Source organism: Paramormyrops kingsleyae, chromosome 15 (assembly GCF_048594095.1).
Source record: "Paramormyrops kingsleyae isolate MSU_618 chromosome 15, PKINGS_0.4, whole genome shotgun sequence".
Classification (NCBI taxonomy): domain Eukaryota; kingdom Metazoa; phylum Chordata; class Actinopteri; order Osteoglossiformes; family Mormyridae; genus Paramormyrops; species Paramormyrops kingsleyae.
Window position 1 is genome coordinate 26582038 of NC_132811.1, and position 23940 is coordinate 26605977.

Here is a 23940-nt window from a genome sequence, read left to right on the forward strand (position 1 = left end):
TAGTCGAATGGAAAGCCGAGGGTCGTAAAGCCGTTGAATCAGTCCGGAGACGTAGACACACACTGGGGAAATAACACAAGGACCTAGGGGCAGGGAGGAAGGGCAGGAGGGTTGGTAGGAGATGCGGGAGACTCAGGGAGGGCAAGAAGGATCGAACGTAACTGTGGGGGAGAGAGAGAATAGCGCTCAGTACGTGCATGGCAACAATACTTCGCATTGGGTAATTGTCTCAGTGCGGTTAAATAGGTGACTCTAGGGATGCCTATTGGTCCTTGTTCGTGCGTCGCCTCCTTGAGGAGGGGGGAGGCGTGACAGGGCCCCCCCCCTGATGGCCGCCACCTGGAGGCCGAGGACGCCGGGGCGGTCGGCCGCAAGGTCGCGGGGCCAGGCGATCAGGGTGTGACCGATGGAAATCGGCGATGAGGGAAGGATCGAGGATGTCCCTCGCCGGAACCCAGCTGCGTTCTTCCAGTCCGAATCCTTCCCAGTCGACCAGGTATTGCAGGCGGCCCTGCTGGCGGCAAGAATCTAGCAGGTCACGCACAGCATAAACTTCATCCCCGAGGGGAAGTGGTGTAGGAGGATCCAAGGACCCCATGGGGGGATGGGCCAGACTATACCGTACCGGTTTCAGCAGGGACACGTGGAAGGTGAGCTTGATCCTGTAAACCCGAGGGAGCTGTAAACGGTAGGTGACCGGGCCTACCTGCGCTGCTACGCGGAAGGGGCCGATAAATTTGGGACAGAGTTTGCGTCCCACCGGGAGGCGCAGGTTCCTCGTCGCTAGCCACACCCTATCTCCAACTCGGTAGTGTGGTCCGGGCCTACGTCGGCGATCTTGGGTCCTCTTCATACGCGAAGCCTGTTGTTCCAATAGACGCCGGGAGCGATCCCATACCTGGTGGCTAAGCCGGTACCAGTCCTCTAGGGCAGGGATATCTGTGGGAGAGGGACTCCAGGGGAACAACGGGGGTTGAAAGCCGAGTACACATTGAAAAGGAGTTAAACCGGTAACGAGATGGGGCAAGGAGTTGTGGGCATACTCGGCCCAGGGAAGAAAACGGGACCACTCCTGGGGTCGAGAACCGCACATGACTCGGAGCATCTTCCCCACTTCCTGGTTTGTCCTCTCCGTCTGGCCATTGGTTTGGGGATGATAGGCTGAGGAGAGACTTAGGGAGATGTTCAGCCTAGTACACATAGCCCTGAAGACCCGAGAGGTAAACTGAGGGCCCCGGTCTGAGACTATGTCTTCGGGTAATCCATAATACCGAAATGCTCCTTGTACTAGCAGATCGGCCAGTTCTAAGGAAGACGGTAGTTTGGGCAGGGTGATAAGGTGACACATCTTAGAAAAGCGATCTACTACGGTCAATATAATGGTGTTACCTCTAGAGGGGGGCAGGTCAGTGATAAAGTCCATAGAAATGTGGGACCAGGGACGTGTGGGCACTGGAAGTGGCTGTAAAAGCCCAGAGGGCATACCTGTGAGAGTCTTATTCTGAGCGCACAGAGGATATGATAGCACGTACCTTTCGGTCTCCTTTCGCCATCCTGGCCACCAGCAATGTCTTTCCAGGAGTCTGAGGGTGGCTTTAACCCCTGGATGCTCCGACCCCAGGGAGGTGTGCACCCATTGAAGAACATCATTCCGCAGCTGTGAGGGGACATAGGTTTTCCCTGGAGGACAGTCAGGAGGTGGTGGAACTTTCCGATTACCTTCCAAGAGACGCTGTTCTAGATCCCAGATAATGGGACCCACCACGCAGGTCGGTGGCAAAATTCGGGTTGGTAGCTCGGGCGTTCTTGATGCAGGAAAGCAGCGGGATAAAGCATCCACTTTGGCGTTCTTTGAGCCGGGAAGATAGGTGACCTGGAAAAGGAACCTGGTAAAGAACAGTGCCCAGTGGGCTTGTCGGGCGTTTAAACGCCTGGCCTCTCGTAGAGAGGTGATCCGTCAACACTAGGAAGGGATGTACAGCCCCCTCTAACCAATGCCTCCATTCTTCCAATGCCACTTTTATAGCCAGCAATTCCCGATTTCCCACGTCATAATTGCGTTCAGCATCAGTGAGTTTCTTGGATAAGAATGCACAGGGGTGAGCCTTACCTGTCCGGGGGTCTTTCTGGGAGAGCACGGCTCCGATACCCACCTCAGAGGCATCTACCTCTACCTGAAAAGGTAGGTGCGGATTCGGTTATTGCAGGATAGGAGCGGAGCAGAAACGTCATTTCAGGTCTACAAATGCCTGGTAGGCCTCAGGAGTCCATTGGAGCCTGGTGGCTCCTTTCTTGACTAGATCCGTCAGGGGCGCCGCCACCGTGCTGAATCCTTGGATAAACCATCTATAAAAGTTGGCAAAACCTAGAAAACGCTGGAGAGCCTTGAGGGTCTGAGGTTGGGGCCAATCCTGTACTGCCTTGACCTTGTCCGGATCCATAGAGACCCCTCCTGGAGAGATAACATACCCGAGGAATCTCAGCGTGGTGCAATGAAATTCACATTTCTCACCCTTCACGTAGAGCTGGTTCTCCCGTAGACGCTGAAGTATCTGTCGTACCTGTTTGACATGTTGCTCCTCTGTTTCAGAATAAATGAGAATATCATCAATGTAGGCGACAACAAATTTGATGTAACATATCACGTAATACCTCGTTGATGAAGGGCTGTTTGCAAGCCCATAAGGCATCACGAGGTACTCGTATTGACCAGTTGTGGTGATGAAGGCGGTCTTCCACTCATCGCCCTCCTTTATTCGAATCAGGTTGTAAGCACTTCTCAAGTCCAACTTAGTAAAGATTCGTGCCGCTCTAAGCTGTTCCAGGGCGGAGGGAATCAGTGGAAGGGGTTCCCTTCTTTTCACAGTTATAGCATTCAGCTTGCGGTAATCTATGCAAGGCCGCAGGCCCCCATCCTTCTTAGCTACAAAAAAAAATCCGGAAGCAAAAGGTGAGGTGGAGTGATGGATGATACCTTGTTGTAAGGCCTCCTGGACGTAGGTCTTCATTGCCTCCTCCTCTGGTCGGGACAAGGAAAAGAGGCGCCCACGGGGTGGGGTCGCACCCTCCACAAGGTCAATGGTACAATCCGATGGACGATGGAGTGGAAGCCCATAGGCCTGGGTTTTACTAAAAACATCCTGGAAATCACCGTAATAATCGGGAATACCTGACAGATCTTCTGGAAGGGGAATCTCAATGGTAGACGCACGGCAGGGCAAGGATAAGCAGTCAATGAAATACTCAGGGGACCATGCTTGTATCTCACCTTCTCTCCAGTTGATCTGAGGGTTGTGTTGTCGCAGCCAAGGGAAACCTAGAATGATCTTATCACGTAATGATGTTACTACCATTAATTGTATTGTTTCAGAATGGAGCGCCCCCACCTGGAGGGTTATCGGGATCGTGCGGTGCGTTACCAGCCCTGAAGAAAGTGGCTGCCCATCTACCCCACGCACCGAAAGGGGTTGGCGCAGTTCCTCTAGAGGGATCTGGTGCTGTCAGGTGAAATCTGAATCCACGAAGTTCCCTGCAGCTCCGGAATCCAACAGCCCCAAACCTCGCGAACATTCCGACCCCCAACGAAAAGTAATGGGAACCACCACTTGTACTTTAGTTAAGTCCGGCGGTAAAACCCCCCTTACCTGCGTCTCTTCTGTCCGAGTCCTCACCGGCCGCTTTGGGCACAAACGCATGAAGTGTCCTGCTTCACCGCAGTATATACACAGTCCTCGGCTTTGTCTCCTTTCGCGTTCTTCCGGGGTTAGAGGAGCGCGCCCTAACACCATTGGCTCCGGCTCCAGTGGGTGGGAGGAAGCGACGACAGCCAATCCTTCTGCACGGGAGTTCGAACGGCGCTGTTCGCGGACGATGGTATCCAGGATGATTGACAATCTAACGTATTCATCGAACATCCGCGTCGCTCCTCTGCAAGCCAATTCAGCTCGTAATTCCGGACGAAGAGCGCGGCGGTAAACAGTCTGCAGGCAGTCCGAGGTCCAGTCCAAGCCGGCAGCGAGTGTCTGGAACTCCAGCGAAAAATCGGCCGCTGATCGATTTCCCTGCCACAGATCTAAGAGGCGATCACCGACGTTCCGTCCAACAGCAGGGTGATCGAACACCTCTTTAAAGGCCTCTTGGAACTCTCGGGAGGACAGGAGCAGAGGGCTATCCTCTACCCAGAGCGCGGTTGCCCAGGTAAGCGCTCTTCCCCCGAGGGATATGACAAAATGAACCTGATCCCTATCGGTTCGGAACTGATCAGGGTGATGGTCTATAAACAAGCCACACTGCATTAAAAAGCCCTGCATTGGTCCGGGTTGCTGTCGTACCTGTTAGGTAGGGCCACTGGCACAGGAAGACGTGGGGGGGTAGTGGAGTCGCCGCCGCGGAAGACAGCTGCAGTTGTCTGACCACATCCGTCAGCGGGGAAATCTGTGCCTGTGCCTGCTGGAGCTGGTCTTGGAGTTCTTGCGGCTCCATAGTGTAGGCGAAGTATTCTGTTCTGCCACGAACCACACAGACAGGGAATTCCAGGCAACTAGTTTTATTCGGTAAGACAGAGAGAAGAGTCGTAAGCCGTTCCGAGGTCGTGAGCCGTAGTCGTCCAAGCCGTGTGTCTAGTGCCGAATCGTGCGCTGAAGTCGTAGTCGAATGGAAAGCCGAGGGTCGTAAAGCCGTTGAATCAGTCCGGAGACGTAGACACACACTGGGGAAATAACACAAGGACCTAGGGGCAGGGAGGAAGGGCAGGAGGGTCGGTAGGAGATGCGGGAGACTCAGGGAGGGCAAGAAGGATCGAACGTAACTGTGGGGGAGAGAGAGAATAGCGCTCAGTACGTGCATGGCAACAATACTTCGCATTGGGTAATTGTCTCAGTGCGGTTAAATAGGTGACTCTAGGGATGCCTATTGGTCCTTGTTGGTGCGTCGCCTCCTTGAGGAGGGGGGAGGCGTGACAGGACTGTCTTGCGAACTTGCTGCAGCTTGTGATACAAGAGGGCTTACCATTGCAACAAAGTGTAACTGAGCTGACGCCAGTGGCAGGGTTTCCGCGGGTCTTAAAAAAGTCTTAAAAAGTCTTAAATCACTTTTCCGTGAATTAAGGCCTTGAAAAGGTCTTAAAACAGACCAGCAAGTCTTAAATTCATATGATCATGGCATTAATTTTTGTGAGGGATTGTTTCCTCGTGTGTTTTGATTTTAAAGAGAAGCGAAAGCGTAATTTCTGTGCTACATGGCTTAGATCGCTCAATATTCATTGAACGGTAGATGGCGTTATGTGCTGCTTCATCTGTCAGTAACCCGAAGAAGAACTTGACAAGCATGCGCAGATGAACACTTTCTTCTAAAGCGCGCTATTTAGACATGTAGTGCGATTGGAAGGCCGAAGAATACGTATATTCTTATGATTCTTATGATTATAATATAATATCATAATTCTTATGATTATAATATATTCGTATGAATTTCCCTACGATATTTTTTTTTTCCTTAAATTTTCTTTATTTGGTCTTAAAAAGGTCTTAAAAAAGTCTTAAATTTACTCTTAGAAAACCTGCAGAAACCCTGAGTGGGAGAAAAATTGTGTTGAAATTTTAAGCATTTGCCACTTGTGTAAACTTGTTTTGAAGATTTTCATATTGAACTGCAAATGCCTCAAAAAGGCTTAAAACAAGACATACAAACGAGGTGGAACAGTACGTTAGGTATGTTTGTAGTAGCCTAATTAAATATTTTTTGTCGTACATTTTTTCCATCTGTATTTACTAGCTTAAATATACAGTATATATATACACACACACACACACACACACACAGTGGTACCTCAGTTCTCGAACTCATTAGAACTCGAATTTCTTAAAAGTCGAATCAACCAGTTCGAAAAACAATTACCTAGAGCTGGATCTGAATCTCAGAAGTCAAACCGTGAACACCGACCTAAGATAACTTGTTCGCGTGGGGAAGTGAGTCATGCGGCACGTCGCGAAGTCATCAAATGCTCCACCTTCCTTTAACATAAGAAACACGAGCCTGAGCACTATGCGGCGATCACGTAAAGGCATAACCTAAGAAGTATAACTCAGAAAAATAACAGTACAAACAATTTTTAAATGGCACAAATTATTGAGACCGGTTCGGAGACAGATGTGGAGCTAACTTAACAGCGGAGTCACGTGACCATGTAAATAAGCAATATATCAGCACTGAAGCAGAACAAAGGACAGTTTTAATGGCACAAACTGGCACAAATGACGCAAATGGGAGGAGGGGCAACTTTACAAACATTAATATCTCAGAAACTAAAGCAGCACAAAAGACTGTTTTAACGGCACAAACCAGCACAAACACAGTACATACGATTGCAATCGGTTTGGTGGAAATCAGACACAAATGGGGGGCTAACTTCACGCTGGTGTCACATGACCATGTAAACAAACATTAATATCTCAGAAACTAAAGCAGAACAAAGGATAGTTTTAACGGCACAAACCAGCACAAATGCAGCACATACGATTGCGATCGGTCTGGTGGAAATCAGACGCAAATGGGGGACTAACTTCACGCTGATAACGTCACCATATAAACAAACATTTATATCTCAGAAACTAAAACAGCACAAACAAAAATTTTAACGGCACAATCGCGGCACATACGATTGAGACCAGTTTTGTTGAAATCTGAAACATATGGGGGGCCAAATTCACGCCGGTGTCGGAATGTGCGCCATGGTTTTCAACTTAACAGGACTGGCAATTAGGCTTCTGATTGGCTAACATGGCAGTACAGTTAGAGTTATAATGCCACCTGTTGTTATGGCATGCTTTTGACAGCGCATTTTAGCAGTTTCATGTGGACGGAAATTTTTTAGAAGACAATGTTCGTGTGGATGGGGATTTTTTTTTTTAAACGGAGGAGGAAAAACACCTTTTTAAAATATACCCATGTATGTGTGGACAAGGCATCACTCAGCCTCAGATTCGCTGTGATAGCATGTTTACACTAGTTGAATACATATATTTAGACAGTAAAAATACATTTAGACAATGACAGACAGTAACAGTAATTATTATTATATAATAAAATACATTTTAAAATAAAGATTTCTTATTAATTATTTTAATATTAATAATAAACCATTAATACATTTAATTATAATAATATTGTCCTGCCGAGCGGGACAGAACAGAGACAAAGTCACAGACATCAGGGTATTGGGGAATAAGGGGTTTAATTACAGGTAAGGCAGGCAAAACACAGACGGACAATAAAATGACCGGACTGGGGAAACAAACTGAAACGCGGACGAAATACAGAGGGCTAATGAAAACAACCAGAAACAGCTGATCACCCAGGGATTCCACACAAGGTTAACGAGGGGACGTGGCACACGGAAGGAGCAGACGATCAGGGCAGGACACATTGTTTGGATACATTTATTTTCTTACTTTACAAATTACTGTTTTGATAAATGTTCTTAGATTTGTTTAGTACAGTATATGCTCTTCTTGTTTTATCTGGTTCATTTTGTGTTTAAATGCTAAAAAAACATATTTAGGTGTAATTTTTGGGGCCAGGAACCAATTAATTGGTTTTCCATTATTTCTTATGGGGAAAATTCGATCACAACTCGAACTTTTTAGGATTCGATCTGGAGTTCTGAACGGATTAAGTTCGAGTTATGAGGTACTACTGTGTGTGTGTATATATATATATATATATATATAAAAGTATAACAAAGTAAAAAGTGCTCTTGTATCAGAATCCATATCGGCATCGGCAGTTGTGTATCGGAATCGGATCGGAACTGAAAAAATGTATATCGGCCCATCCCTAATAAATATAAATGAGTTCAAATAAAATGAACGCGATCACCTTCAGCCTTGTAAAGACAAGCTCGCCTAACTGTACATGTGATCAGGGAAAATAAAATGTGACTTTGTGCACTAATCTGGCTACTCTGTATTTGCAACACAGTGCAACAAACATGATCAAAAATTAATTCTAGAAAAAAAAATGTCTGTGGGGTCGCCAGAAATTTGTGATGTCAAAATAGGCTCACAGGCCAAAAAAGGTTGGGAACCACTGCCATAGAAGCTCAGGTTCTGGGTTTGGAGTTCCTGGGCTGTCTAAATTAGGAACTTTTGCAGTTCCTTGTCACTTTTGGTTGTCGGTTTCCCACATGAGGAACTATAACCTTTATGTTCAATAAGCATGCATGGGAGACGCAAAAAGTTCATAAACACTTCACATGTAATTTCATATGAAACTACACCTGTCACCCCAAAATAAGGATGAACAAGTCACTTTGTTAGATATTGGACCTGCTGCCCTAGTGTTCCATGGGGTGCTGCATGACTCAATGGGCTGAGCATGTGGGTTAGAGGCAGATATTCCTTCTTTTATAGGTTCAAGGCTGGCCTGAGACCAGTCACTCCTTTTCTTTATTTATTTTGGTTTTATTTTCTTCCCTAGTTTCTGATATGGTTAATTTATGTATTTGCTTTTATGTCTTTGTTTTGGTTACCTTGCCCGTGCCTTATTTAGTTATGTTATGTGACCAATATATGTATAACTGAGGCTGATGTGGTACTAAGCCCAGCTAAACTCAAAATAAATAAATCGCAGGGCCCTGATGGCATCTAACCTATAGTTTTAAAAGAAATGAGGGATATTATTAGCCAACCTTTAACTTTAATATTCCAGAAATCGTTATCTGCAGGTGTGGTACCTTCTGATTGGAAGCTTGCTAATATAACACCTATATTCAAAAAAGGTGATAGAAGTAATCCAACAAACTATAGGCCAATCAGTTTAACTAGCATTTCTGGAAAAATAATGGAAGCTATAATCCAAGTGAAAATGGTAGATTACCTGGATGCAAATAACATTCTGAGGGATAGCCAATATGGATTTAGGAGAGGTAGATCCTGTTTAATGAATCTACTTGAGTTCTTTGAGGAAGCTACAAGTGAAATTGATCACAAAAAGGCCTACAATGTGATCTACTTAGATTTCCAGAAGGCCTTTGATGTTGTCCCCCACAAACGGCTCTTGCTAAAGCTCAAAGTTGCAGGGATTTTAGGAACTTGGATCGAACACTGGTTAACTGACACGAAGCAGCGAGTAGTTATTAGAGACACAATGTCACAGTGGGCCTGCGTTCATAGTGGGGTACCGCAGGGTTCAATTTTAGGGCCATTATTGTTCCTAATTTACATTAATGATATTGACATCAATACATACAGTAAACTGCTTAAATTTGCAGACAACACCAAGGTGGGTGGTGTAGCAGATACTGATCTAGCAGCAGAGAGGCTACAACGGGATCTGGATTTAATTAGCGACTGGGCTGATACTTGGCAGATGAAATTTAGCACAGATAAATGTAAGGTAATCCATGCAGGGAGCAGAAATATAAAGTACAGATATTTTATGGGTTCCACTGAAATAAAGGTAGCTGTTTACCAGAAAGATCTCGGTGTGTATGTTGATGCTTCCATGTCCCACTCTCGCCAGTGTGGGGAAGCAATAAAAAAGGCCAATAGAATGTTGGGTTATATCTCTAGGTGTGTGGAGTTTAAGTCAAGGGAGGTAATGTTACATTTATACAATTCCTTGGTAAGACCCCACCTAAAATATTGTGTGCAGGTTTGGTCACCATACCTTAAGAAGGACATTACTGCCTTAGAAAAGGTGCAACAGAGGGCTACGAGAATGATTCCTGATCTTAGAGGAATGTCTTATGAGGAGAGGTTAGCTGAGCAGAATCTGTTTAGCCTTGAGCATAGGAGACTAAGGGAGGACATGATCCAGGTCTATAAGATTCTAACGGGTCTGGATGCTGTTCAGCCAAATGGCTATTTCAATATTAGTTTAAATACTAGAACTCGTGGCCATAAGTGGAAATTAGCGGGAGAACATTTTAAAACAAATTTGAGGAAGCACTTCTTTACACAGCGTGTAGTTAGAGTATGGAATAGTCTTCCTGCTAGTGTAGCGGAAGCTAAAACCATGGGTTCCTTTAAATCAGAGCTAGATAAGATTTTAACAACTCTGAGTTAGTTAAGTTCTCCCCAAACGAGCTTGATGGGCCGAATGGCCCCCTCTCATTTGTAAATTTCTTATGTTCTTATGTTCTGTTAGTATTCCTAGTCTCTCCTTGGGGGTATTGTCCGTACGCCGCTTAAATCATCCCAGATCAGAAGCCTCATCTTGGATCAATTAATGGTGGTGAAAATCATCCGGTTAATTCGGTTCCTGAAACGCACTTCATGAGTAGATTAGTTTAGCTGGATCCAATCATCCAAGATGATTGCACACGCCTGCGCTGCTTGAAAAGCCCATATATATCGAGTCTAGAAAACTTGATGGGCAAGTATCTCATTGGCTTCCACAAAACGTCAAAAAACAGGGCGCAATTTTTCACGCAATCCGAGTGTCACGTTCAGCTCCGAACGATCCGCGTGTGTGCCACGCCCCCTCATTACCTCATGTCGACTCCTGATTGTCATCTCCTGTTACCTATTCCTTTTGCCTTGTCTCATGTATTTAGTCCGAGTCTCAGTCAGTCTTCCCCAGATTCGTCATTGTATTGTCCGTTAATGTCCATGCCTGTCTCTCCTTTCGTTGCTATTAAAGCCTCGTTAACCCGTATCTCCGGCTGATCGCGCCTGCTTTCCGGCTCGCTTGCTCCGGAGCGTTACAGAATGACGAATCTCCCACACAAGCTCAGCGGCGCTACTGGGGAGGGTCTCCCCATGGAAGAAGAGGTCATCCATTGGACAAACCTCCTCGAACTACAGGAGGATCCAGTGGCCCGTTGGTTGATGGACAGGTGTTGGGATCTCCTGCACAGGAGGTTCCACACCGGTGAGCAGCAGCAAGTTGAGGTAGGCAGAAACCTACTGCTGCTGAGGGAGAGAGTGGCAGTTTGGCTGGCCCCCCTGGGGTATGCCGACTGGGAACCGCCCCCCGGCTGACCACCTACCTTCACCCCGGTCTTAAGCAAGACGGCAAAGGCTCCAGCCGCCCAGCGAAAGACAACTTTCCCCAAGCGCACGACTGAGCTTAACGTGGCTTCTGCTGCTCAAAACCTCAGCTCTGGAAGGAAGTGGCGAAAGCCGCGCCGAGCACAGCATGAGGGAGGAGAATCAGCGCTTTACCTAGGTGCCTGCTCCTTTATGCTCGCGTGGGAGGACGCCTTTCTTACCGGTGAGCCCCATGATGAGGAGGAGCTACCTCCTTTGGAGGCTGGTGATTACTGGCCAGTTCGCTTTCCCGGAAGAGGGATCAGCACCGTAAGAGACGCAAGTCCCCGGGTCCCTAAAGCCCTTAAAGGGCAGCGCTTGCTCAGCCGGCGCCCATTCGTGCGCCCACTCCGGACCTGCCCGCGGCACCGCCTGCTGCTGCTTCCCCCGCTCTGCCCGCGGCACTGCGTGCGGCAGTTGCCACCGCTCTGCCTGCGGCACCGCCCGAGGTGCCCGCGGCTGCGCCCCCTGCTGGCCGCGTGATGGCGGCACCAGCCGAGGCGCCCCCTGCTGGCTGCATGATGGCGGCGCCCACCGAGGCGCCCCCTGCTGGCCGCACGCCCGAGGTGCCCGCCGAGGCGCCCCCTGCTGGCCGCACGCCTGAGGTGCACGCAGAGGCGCCCCCTGCTGGCCACACGCCCACGGCCCTGCCTGAGGCCGCCGCTCTGCCCATCCAGCCCGGCTCTCCCGTCTTGCCCTTCCAGCCCGGCTCTTCTGTCAAGCCCACAGCTCCGGCTGCACCGCCTGCGGCCACGCCCGCTGCTCCGGCTGCACCGTCTGCCACCACGCCTGCAGCCTCATCAGAGGCCCTGCCTCTAGTTCCCCCAGCCTTCATCCCTGTCCCCAAGGAGGTCTCAAACTATTGGACTACCGCTCCATCCTCCGGGGAGGAGGAAGGACTTGAATGGGATCCCTCAGGGATCGCCCTGTGGACTCCCTCTCCCTCGCCGAAGTGAGACCGGCGCCCCTCGGGACCCCGTCTTTCAGTGTCCCATAAGGGACGGGGCCACAGGCGTCGGGACCGGTTCCCACCCGCCCTGCCCCCTGGCTCGTCCCTCACCCGCCTTGGCTGGGGTTCCGGGGTCGCCTGCGGGTCCTCGGGGTCGGCGGTCGCCTTCGGGTCCCCCCCCAGTGCCTCGGTGCCGGTCCTCGGCCTCTCCTCCGGCTCCTTGTCGGTCGCCTCCGGGCCCCCCTGCTTTGGCGGGGCGTCGGACGGCGCCTTCGCCGGCTCCGGCCGCGCCGTCGCCTGCCGCGGCTTCCCCCTCCTGCCTGCCTTCGCCGCTTTTCTCTCCTGCTCCCTCCGTCTTTCCCTCGTCCCGTTCCCTTAGCCCCTGTGTGGTCCCCTCCTGCTCCCTCCTTCCTCTCGCCTGCGGCCCCTCTGGCCGCTGCCCGTCGCCCGCCTGGGCTCCCTCGGGCTCCCCTTTGTCCCCCTTCCGTTCCTGTCTGGTCTCCCCTTTCTGCTCCTCCTCCTTTCGTCCCGCCTGTGTTTGCTCCTCGTCCCTCTGTTCCTCCTCCTTTCACTCCTGGCCCCTTCGTGTCGCCTGTGGGTGTTCCCTCCGTGTCGCCCTTTTCTGTCTGCCTGTCTGCGTTCCCCATCCTTTGTCAGGTCTTGTCATTTTTCTGGTCCCTGTTCCTGTTCTGTGTCTCTGTCCCGTTGATGTTTTGCTTTTGTTTTCCAGGTTTTGGGCCCCTCGTCTCGTCCGTCGCCTCCCCTCGGGCGCGCCCAGTGTGCGCGCCTTTGGGGGGGGGGGGTTATGTCACGTTCAGCTCCGAACGATCCTCTTGTGTGCCACGCCCCCTCATTACCTCATGTCGACTCCTGATTGTCATCACCTGTTACCTATTCCTTTTGCCTTGTCTCATGTATTTAGTCCGAGTCTCAGTCAGTCTTCCCCAGATTCGTCATTGTATTGTCCGTTAATGTCCATGCCTGTCTCTCCTTTCGTTGCTATTAAAACCTCGTTTACCCGTATCTCCGGCTGATCTCGCCTGCTTTCCGGCTCGCTTGCCCCAGAGCGTGACACCGAGCAGGACATTTTATTATTAAATTAAATGTGTAAGTAGTTTTTAGTTATTGTATTTATCACTTGGATGTAGTATTACCTTTCCAATGTTTCATTTTTGTTGTCATAATTACCAATCAAATACAAGCACAATCATGCAGGACATGAGAACAAGTTAAAGTGAAGTACAAACACAACATTTAATTCAATTATACATATTGTGTGTGTGTATGTGTATGTGTTATGTATTTTATGTATATGAAATGTAGGAAATCTTTAATATTTATAAAACATTCGTTTTGAAGCTAATAAGAAGAAGGCAGACAAAACCTTCAGAAATTCTGCGTAATGAGAATATTAGTGTAATTTTTTAATTTTTTATAGAACTGTAATTTTATTGTGTATGCATTACCTGCAATGGCATAAAGCGCTTCTTTAATTGCCTGCAATGGCAGGTATCCGGGAAAAACAATTGCGAATTGCCTGGCAAAATGTACTCTTTGATATACAGTGGTACCACAGAACACGAACTTAATCCGTTCAGAACTCTGGTTCGAATCATAAAAAATTCGAGTTCCTATCGAATTTTCCCCATAAGAATTTTTTTTTTCCCATAAGAAATAATGGAAAACCAATTAATTGGTTCCCGACTGCAAAAAAATACACCTAAATATGTTATTTTAGCATTTAAACACAAAATGAACAGGATAAAACAAGAACAGTATATACTGCACTAAACACATCTAAGCACAATTATCAAAACAGTAATTTGTAAAGTAAGAAAATAAATGTATCCAAACAATGTGTCCTGCCCCGATCGTCCGCTCCTTCTGTGTGCCACGTCCCCTCGTTAACCTTGTGTGGAATCCCCATGTGATCAACTGTTTCTGGTTGTTGTCATTAGTCCTCTGTATTTAGTCCGCGTTTCAGTTTGTTTCCCCAGTTCGGTCATTGTATTGTCCGTCTGCGTTTTGCCTGCCTTACCTGTAATTAAACCCTGTATTCCCCGATACCCTCACGTCTGCGCCTTTGTCTCCATTCCGTCCCTGCTCCACACGACAATATTATTATAATTAAATGTATTAATGTTTTTTTATTAATGATACTAAAATAAAGAGATCTTTATTTTTAAATGTATTTATTATATAACAATTAGTTACTGTCTATTATTGTCTAAATGTATTTTTACTGTTTAAATATATGTATTCAGCTAGTGTGAACGTGCACGATGCTATCACAGTGAATGCGAGACTGAGACTGAAGCGCGTTACCCTTTGTTTCCGCCGAGAGACGTGCTGCGTGACTCATTTCCCCGCGCAGATTTAAGGTAGCCTGGGCAAAATGTAAGTAAACAAATATGAAGTCCATTTAAACTGTGGTACCTTAAATCCGTTGTTACCCCAATAAGCCAGTAACCCCACTTCGTAGTACAGGCCACTGCTCCAAGCAGGTTTGAGGATTTGGATGTTCTGCTATAACAACACATCCAACAAGAGTTTCAAAAAAACAACAGATGCTGGACCATGCCAAATCGTCAACAATTTCATCCGGCTAAATGAGTAATCCACGTACGGAGAATTGCCCCCCTTGTGTAGATAGCCGTCCACGTTTGTTGTTTCCTAGTCTCTAGTCTAGTGGCTGTTAATTGTAATATACTGATCCATCTGTTCCTTGTTGCCCTGGGCCCTTGGTGATTGCTTCATTTGGTGATGGTTCTAACCTGTCCTGCATCGTGTCTTGTTTGTGGTGTATATAAGTGTCTGCTCTTGGTCTATTCCTCAGTGGTTCATTGTGGTTATTTGCTGTGTTTCTGTGTGATTATGAGTTATAGTTACCCCATGTTAGTTATTATAGCTTCCTGTGTTCCTCCCAGCCTTTAATATTGTTCCCAGTATTGCTCCCTGCCTTAGTTTCTGTTTTACCAGTTTAGTTTTGATCCCACATGTTCCCATTGTTTGCTGATTCTCCCTTTCTGCCTGTTCCGTTAATGAAACCATGGTTTATTGGAGCTGCTATGTGGATCTTCTCTCCTTTGCCATGCCCCACCAAACAATTACATTTTATTTAGGACTGTATTTTATACTGCCCTTGACATATTTAGAAATCATTATTAAATCTGCCCAGAAGATTGATCTTTCATTTTCCACAGAATAAAAAATGATGTAACGTTATTCTGCTAATAAGTGCTCTCAAGTTTATCAGCCAGCACCTGTGATATTAGACAGAAGTATGTCAGTTATTGATTGATTTTTTTTGATCCAGAAATATGGAGACGCAAGCAAAAAGTAATCATTAATGCATTTAATGTAATTGAAATACAAAAATAATAATTCCATTTGCTTCATTTTTGCTCCATTACTTCTGAAGTTAGTGCTGGTGTTTCCATTTGAGTACCTTTATTAGCAAGAGAATGTCATATGTTTTATTCATCAAAGTAACCTCCTCTAGCAGTTATAACAGCAAAGAAAAATTGAGGTATTCTTTCTACAAGGTGCGTTAAATACTGTGCTGCTCTGTTTCAAGGGATGAAACAGTTAACTAGTGCATTTAAAATTAAACCACAGCCTAGAATTTGATTACACCATCACCACACAGCCAGTTAATAGGATGTCAGACATGCAGTGTTACATACTTTTCAAATGTTATGAAGGAAGCTTTTCATTTATAGTTGTTTACTCAACTTTTCAATGCTTAACAAGAAAAAAAAATCTGCAGTTTATGAAATAAATGCAAAAATGGCCAAATGTCACGCCCCGCTCCGTCCGATCCTAATGTGTGCCACGCCCACCTCGTTACCTCCTGCTCCTGCCTGATTGTTCCCACCTGTTGCTCGTTACCCTTAGCTTGTCTTTTGTATTTAGTCCGTGTCTCAGTTTCCCCAGATCCATCAATGTAGTGTCCGTGGATGTCCCTGCGTGTTTGTCTTTTGCCTATTAAACCCCTGATTGCCCGTGAGTATGGCTTGCTCTCCTTCTTCCCTGCTCACCTGCCTGCCGAAACGTGACAAAATGACGGATCTCCACGAAAGCACAGCACGGCAGACCGAGCACCAGAGGCTCGGTCTGCTGCAAGAAGCAGTGTACTGGCGCTCCCAGCCCGAGGTGCTAGAGGACCCCATCGCCCTGGAACTGGCCACCCGGGGCGCGGACCTCCTCACTGAAGAGCGCCCGCCTGGACAGTAGTACCCACTCAAGCAGGTACGTAAATGTCTACGCCACCTGAGTGAGCGTCTCACGCGGCGGAGAGACTAACGCGTCGCCTGGAGCCTAGGCGACGTGTTCGCGGTGGCTCCGCCTTCCGCCGCCAGCGGAAAGAAGAAGCGGAGAAAGAGCAAAGTGCAGTAGGAAGAGACCCTGACTCTCTTCTTGGGAGCTGGCTCTCTGATCCCCGCCTGGGAGTTAGCCGGTGCGCACGAGGGCTCACCACTCGCATGGGACGACATCGCTGCTGCCCGCCTGGCCGGCTTCCACCCGGAGAGGCCGCCTCCGTTGGAGGCGTATCCATACCGGCCGGAGCGTCTGCACAGCAAGGGGATCAGCACCATCCGGGACGCTATTCCCCGGGTCCCTAGAGCCCTTAAAGGGGCAGCTCCGCACCCGCCTGCTCCGGACCTACCAGCACCGCTTACTGCTGCTGCCGCCGCACTGCCCGCGGCACCGCCTGCTGCTGCCGCTGCTTTGCCAGCAGCACTGCCTGTCCTGCCTGACCCGCTAGCTCTGCCTGCGGTCCCTGCAGCTGCCGCAGCTCTGCCTGTGGCACCGCCTGAGGTGCCCGCGGCTGCACCCCCTGCTGCCCGCATGATGGCGGCGCCCGCCGAGGCGCCCCCTGCTGGCCGCGTGATGGCAGCGCCCGCCGAGGCACCCCCTGCTGGCTGCACGCCCGAGGTGCCCGCCGAAGCGCCCCCTGCTGGCCGCACACCCGAGGTGCCCGCGGCGCCCCCTGCTGGCCACGTGTCGGTGGCGCCCCCTGCTGGCCGCACGCCCGAGGTGCCCGCCGAGGCACCCCCTTCTGGCCAGGAATTGGTGGTACACGCTGCAGCTCCGCCCGAGGTCCTGGCTTCGCCTCCGCCTGCAGCTGATGACGCCGCTCTGCCCGCGGCGCCCCCTGCTGGCCACGCGACTGCGGCACCCGCCGAGGCACCCCCTGCTGGCCACGTGACTGCGGCACCCGCCGAGGCGCCCCCTGCTGGCCACACGCCCGTGGCCCTGCCTGAGGCCGCCGCTTTGCCCGTGGCCCTGCCTGAGGCCGCTGCTCCTCCCGTCCAGCCCGGCTCGCCTGTCCTGCCCGTCAAGCCCGGCTCGCCTGTCCTGACCACGGCTCCGGCTGCACTGTCTGCGGCCACGCCCGCGGCTCCGGCTGTCCCACCTGCCACCACGCCCCTTGTTTTGCCTGAGCCTCCACCCTCGGGGACCTCCCTCATGACTCCCTTGCCCTTGCCCCAACAAGGCCGACACCCCCCAGGACCCCACCTTTCGGTATCCCGGAAGGGACGGGGACATAGGCGCCGGGCTCGGGTCCCGCCCGCCCTGCCCCCTGGCTCGCCTGTTCGGCCCCTTGCTGTGACCTAATATACATTGTACGCGGCAGCAAATGAGTCATACTACAATGCAATTCTTACTTGAATGCCTTCTTCACAGACTGGACGATTAATCAAATAAAGCAGCGCAACATTACAGTAACTAACAATAAATAAACCACTAACTTACGTGTACTATTAGAGCATTTATGTCATTTATTTCAACTTTATTTTACCAGGTAAATTAACTGAAAACCAGTTCTCACTGCTTTACGTGATATTCGGGAGAAATAGCAGATTACGCATCGTAACTGCCTGGGATACAAACGTCATGCGTGTAACTAAACTCTTCAGGCAATAAGGGCAAAGGTGTGTCGTCACGGAAGCGTTTCCAGTTTGTGCAGCCGGGTGAGAGGTCGCAATGCATCTAACCGTAATGCATTGTGTCAGGATCAGAATGCGTTGCTTTAAGCCAGCGCTGTAAGCAAGTCGAACGCACCCAATGACCGGACTGGGGAAACAAACTGAAACGCGGACTTAATACAGAGGACTAATGACAACAACCAGAAACAGCTGATCACATGGGAACCCACATGAGGTTAATGAGGGGGCGTGGCACACGGAAGGAGCGGATGATCGGGGCAGGACAGGGGAAAAGTTCGGATAAGATCTTTATCGTTTTGGAAGCCATTAAGAAAAAAATGCTCTTCTTGTTTTATCCTGCTCATTTTGTGTTTAAATGCTAAAAAAAAGAAAAAACATATTTATGTGTAATTTTGGGGGGCCAGGAACCAATTAATTGGTTTTCCATTATTTCTTATGGGGAAAATTCGATCAGAACTCGAACTTTTTCGGATTCGATCCGGAGTCCGGAATGGATTAAGTTCGAGAACCGAGGTACCACTGTACATACACACATACATAAGTACATTTTATTTATTTTATTTAACCTTTATTTAACCAGGTTTGTCCCATTGAGATCACAGATCTCTTTTGCAAGCGAGACCTGGCCAAGGTAGCAGCAACACAGTGTCAATGCAGAGTCTTACATAATATTACAAAAAAACATAATCAAATCATACATTTGCATACAGACAACCTAGTCTCCAGAGTCTTTACCAGAGTTTTAAATTCCTTCAGGGGAATTAAGTTGTGCAGACGAAGTTCAGCTTGAAGTGTTTTCCATGTGTCAGATGCTGAAAACCTGAAGGCTTTCTTTCCCAGTTCAGTCCTTACTTTAGGAACAACCAGATTTAGAAAGTCCATTGAGCGAAGATTACGAAGCTCTTGCATGCCCGTACCTACCACTGAAGAGACCGAGTAGGTCCTCAGTATTTTTAATGCAGAGTGCTCACCTTTACGGTGTTAAGGTTAAACTTGCTGGCAGATTTTGATATAAGCAACATGGGCAACCGGCCAGCGCTACATCTTGCTGGGGCAGAATGGGGTGCCTGCACAAAAAAAAAATCGGAATGGTGACATTTGTGCAACAGGTTTTCTGTCGCTCATTTGTGATAGAAAGTGGGTGCCTTGATTCTAATTTGTGAAGTAGGCAGCCCAGGGGAGTTTCTAGCTATAGAAAAGAGTAGGGGCTAAGTAACGTTTACCTGGGGCTTGCCTGTTTTGTTTTTGAAGAAAGAGTGGCGACAGGGCTAAAATACTTGGAGCCATATCCCCCAGTGATCGGACCTAACGACGCTCATGAGGCGGGCTACCACCCAGAAGTACGAGGTGGGAAGGGGTGCGGGGTTTGTTGACCTCAGGATGCCCCACTGGAAGCCTGAGGAAGGGGGGAGGGGGGGGCAGGGGAATCTATAAAACAGCACACCTCTAACTTTGTACAGTATTAGTGCAAATAGTAAAATCAGTCACCCTACGAAAAGCTACCAAATAAACCACAATTTATTCATAATACTGCAAATACAGTTTCACAAACATATTTTTGCATTTTTTTCTATTGTGTGCAAAATCGTTAAGAGCGACATGAAGCCAGTCTGCAGTGACAGTGCTGGGTAATGTATTGATTCTCGAGTGCCAAATTAGCACAAATAAATAAGAAAAGCTCTAAATTATCACGTGCCCAGTTTAGAAAAATAAAGGAAAGGAGATGAGAAACGCGCGAAAGGTGTGCAGCTCTTTCATCTCTTTGTAATATGGATGTAATGAAATATGGTAGTATAACACTAGCATATTTTTGTTAGTCAATAGGATAATAGTGTGATAATTGGATTTCGTTTCTATATGTCTTAGTTACTTCTTTTCGATATGAATCTTGCTTTGTATACATTTTTATATTTGTACAGTTTAAAATTTTATCGTTATTTAATTATGTTGTCCCAAACGTCTTACTAAAAACTACAGTGCCGAATGGTGCTTTCTTGTTGGCAATAGGGGGAGTGGGGGCTCTGATTAAACTACACTAACAACAGTATTAGCAATCCAAAGATAAAATGCTTGATTGGGTAAGCAGCCCAGACTATAGCGCAGAGTCCCTCGTGTTCTGCGCACCACTGTGCATGTCAGCCCAGCGATCTGTGTTATGTCGTGCAGCTGTGGGCGGCCGCTGAGCCGGATGAGCGCCTTCCCCCCGGCCGCGCGCCCGCCACGCGTCACGGGTTCCGCAGCAGCTGGACGTCACGCGGCACAACTGCACCCTCGAGAGAGACGCCGTGCCGGCTGAGTGCGATCCCCCACTCCGTTTTTCTGTAAGTTTGCTATCGGTCACATTTTATCATGAAAAACTAACAAAACACACCCACATTCTACCCTAAAACTGAGATGTGTTCTTATAGATTTTATCATGCTTTCTGTAAAGTCACTGCAAGAATACGATACACAATTGTTTATATCAATTCAAAAGAGGTGTCGACCGCTCCTGCATGGCAATATTGTGCCATACGCTTACTTTTAGGGATAACTTTATTCTGGCGCACATTCCAATGAGTCTGATCCAGCTTCCAGTAGGCGTGGTTTTCCCAGGCTTTAACACAGCAGCTGCTATTTACCTTCTCTCTAATGTAAACCACCACCGCCACCCCAAGTCCAGCAGCCAAACCTCAACCACAGCAGCAATAAAACATCCTGGCACGTGCTCTGCATTCACAATGGCCAGTGCGCGCCGACAGATGTCAAATTGTCAGGCTTGTGCAGCCCAGTAGTTTCTGTAGACGCACTTACAGCATAAGTATTTGGAATATAACAATGAAACTTTTTCTCTTTATTTGCATTTATGACTTTTTATATACAGCTCCATTCTCAATTTTCTCTAGTGTTTCTCATGTTACGTTCTTACTATAGATATACAACCGGAAGCAACTGAAGATACTATGCACCATCAGTTGTTATATGAGAAGTAATAATAATATGGTAATTACTAACTCATTGGGTTGTTGCACGTATATAATAAGCAAATTAAACCTATAATATATATTTACACATTAAACTATTACTTGAGCTTGCTTATGCTTGATTTGGTGTGTTTTGTGATATTATAAATAGTACTAACAAACTGGAAAGGCAAAAAAAAAAAAAAAACAATTACTCACACAATTAAAATTTAACTGCATGCCAGCTTTACATTCTAACACTCGACAGAAGCGGCGAAGCGTTAATATGTAAAAACGGATGATTGATGGCAGGGCCCGGTTGCGCCCCCTTGTCTCGGCCGCGCGCCATTGGCCGCCCGCTCGAGCGCCAAACGTCCAATGGAAGGGCGCCGACCACGAGCCGTCCTCCCTTCGGGCCGCGTGCCGCCAGAGCTGATTGGTGGAAAGTTACTGTGGGAAAGAAAGTTTGGGAAGTTTCACACGAGCCGCTCGCGTGCGGTCGCAGGTATAAATAGGAGCCGCTGGGAGTGCGGCTGGACTTGTAACGTTGATAGACGCCGTGTAATAAGGGAGAGGCCACTTGCGTCACTCTGCCACAGAACCTCCGGGACGCTCCCCTGCCCATTCATAAAGGTGTACAGCTGTGTGCGTTGCTCTGTTTTGGATTTTCTTCGTGGCTGGGATTTTGTGTACAGAGGGACATCGGCGACACGCACGGCATTTACCGTTTCAACCGAGGTACGCTGACTGTCTTGTGGCATCCAGGAACCGGATTCACGATCTATAGTTAAGCCTTGTAGCACGTTTCAAGCAGACGATGCCTGCAGATATTATGGAGAAAACGTCCTCCTCTCCGGTAGCTGCCACCCCGGCAAGCATGAACACGACACCTGACAAACCCAAGACCGCCTCCGAGCACAGAAAGGTAGGCGGTTTGCTTCCAGCCGTAGTGCAGGTCATGTAGCGTATGTACAGTATTAAAGCTTTGCAGTGTGAGAACATAACAAACAATTCTCTGACAAGTACCTGTTTCTAATCTGTTGTAGTCATCTAAACCAATTATGGAAAAACGAAGGCGCGCAAGAATCAACGAAAGTCTTGGCCAGTTGAAAACTCTAATTTTGGATGCGCTTAAGAAAGATGTAAGTATGCTATGATACTGGATTATAATTGCATTACTAAAACTTTCTTGGGCGCTTTACGATCAACGCTCAGTTATGTGGAAAAGATGTTAACAGGTTGTTTCTTGATAAAACAGAGCTCTCGACATTCAAAGCTTGAGAAGGCGGACATCCTGGAAATGACAGTGAAACATCTGCGAAACCTGCAGAGAGTGCAGATGACCGGTGAGCGCATGTTTTCATGGTCCTCGGAATATGATCCCGACCCCGGAGAGCATGGCGTACGGATGCAACTTTACCGTCTTGGCTCATAACTCCCTGTATTAATAGACTGGCTATTTCAGTTGTAATTCCGGCAGGAAGCTACAGTGTTACTTCTAGTTTTGGTATCGTGTATTTTTAAGTGTATAGGCCTACATGGAAATAATGTAGAATTTATTGCATAACCTACATATCTAATTTAAGATACTTGAATTTTTAAACCTTAATGTTTTTTCGTTTTTTTTTTTTTTTTTTTAAATTTTCCCACTGTCTTACAGCAGCCTTAAACACAGATCCCACCGTACTGGGAAAGTACAGAGCTGGATTCAGCGAGTGTATGAATGAAGTGACACGTTTCCTGTCCACCTGCGAAGGGGTCAACACCGAAGTCAGGACGCGGCTCCTCGGACATCTAGCCAGCTGCATGACCCAGATCAACGCCATCAATTACCCTACGCAGCAGCAGATCCCCGCTGGCCCACCGCACCCAGCCTTTGGTCAGCCCATGGTGCAGATCCCCAGTGCATCGTGTAAAGGGAGCTCAGGCTTGGCACCAGAAGCCACCAAAGTCTACGGTGGTTTCCAGCTCGTACCGGCGACGGACGGACAGTTTGCCTTCCTGATCCCTAACGCAGCATTTACGCCAAACGGACCCGTTATTCCAGTGTACGCTAACAGCTCCAGCACGCCGGTTCCGGCTGCGGTCTCCCCCGGCGCACCTTCAGTGACCGCGGACTCGGTGTGGAGACCCTGGTAGAAGCCAACTTTAGAGACTCAAAAGCGACACTTGCATCTTTTTAAATGTTTTGAGACTGGCAGTTTATATCAGTGTGTTCAAGCAAAGATTATGCACTATATTTGTAAATAACGTTTGAGGGGAAATTCATATTGAAAAAATAAAATCCGTATTGTACAGTCAGTGAACTGCATTTTTATATTCCAGCTGTCTTTTCTACTATGCGATGCCAAAGATTTTAAATGCCCTAATTTCTTCCTTTGGAAGATTAATAAATTCGTAATGAAACTGGACTTGTGTTATTTTTAACGTTGTACATAGTTTACTAAAAGTGCTTTGATTTTGTTAACTTTACTGGAATTGCCTGTGCTGTTGCAGTTTATTCTAAATAATTAAAATTTAATTTTGAAGGTAATGCTCGCTTAGTGCTGACTTTATATGTGCATCTCTTTCTGGAATGGGATGAGCTGTTGCCCATTTTCATTTTGCGGTTATGTAGTTGATAGACTGATTTGCGCTTTCTTCAACAATATGACCGCAGTATATTTAGACGCTCATCTATGACAAATGAAGTGAAAATAGTTTTTGTGCATATAAGTGCGTTAACATTCGATATGCCATCCTTAATACATAGTTTACAAGTAAAGAGTTCTCATAGTCACTGTATATCAGAAGCCTAATGTCAATTCAAGAGAATTATCAATCACATTTTAACAAGGCAACGTCCTTTAAAAAGTCCACAGGTCTAGTTTGGGACCCACGGAGATGTTAAGGCATGTCCTAACTAAAACCAGTGCGCACTGAAACATCCCCGGATTGCAAGCGAACAATCCGTCGCTAAATCCCCAATCATTCCCTTTTTGGATCCGCTCCTGGATCGCCCAGGTGTTTGCAGGAATACAAAAACCGCATCCAAGACCAGCGAGACCAGACAAGACAACGAGGAA

At 47.8% G+C, this 23940-nt stretch overlaps 1 protein-coding gene across 2 annotated transcripts; it reads left to right on the forward strand.

The window, feature by feature from the left end:
• Positions 1–20191: 20191 nt before the first annotated feature.
• Positions 20192–23408, forward strand: LOC111848153 (transcription factor HES-1-like). 2 transcript variants are annotated; one of them, XM_023819935.2, is made up of 4 exons: positions 20192–21800; positions 21922–22017; positions 22134–22221; positions 22539–23408. In XM_023819935.2, the coding sequence occupies exons 1-4, from the start codon at positions 21693–21695 to the stop codon at positions 23012–23014; spliced, it is 768 nt and encodes a 255-aa protein (XP_023675703.1). In that variant the 5' UTR covers positions 20192–21692; the 3' UTR covers positions 23015–23408. The 2 variants fall into 2 exon arrangements, with proteins under 2 accessions (XP_023675703.1, XP_023675702.1); XM_023819934.2 differs by having other exon boundaries at positions 21090–21800; positions 22536–23408.
• Positions 23409–23940: the final 532 nt, after the last annotated feature.

Excerpts from the sequence above, each read along its gene's own strand:
- LOC111848153 (XM_023819934.2), top strand. The coding sequence starts at position 21,693 with ATGCCTGCAGATATTATGGAGAAAACGTCCTCCTCTCCGGTAGCTGCC. Across the intron at positions 21,801-21,921 it reads CCGCCTCCGAGCACAGAAAG|TCATCTAAACCAATTATGGA; the intron begins GTAGGCGGTTTG and ends AATCTGTTGTAG. Across the intron at positions 22,018-22,133 it reads TGGATGCGCTTAAGAAAGAT|AGCTCTCGACATTCAAAGCT; the intron begins GTAAGTATGCTA and ends TTGATAAAACAG.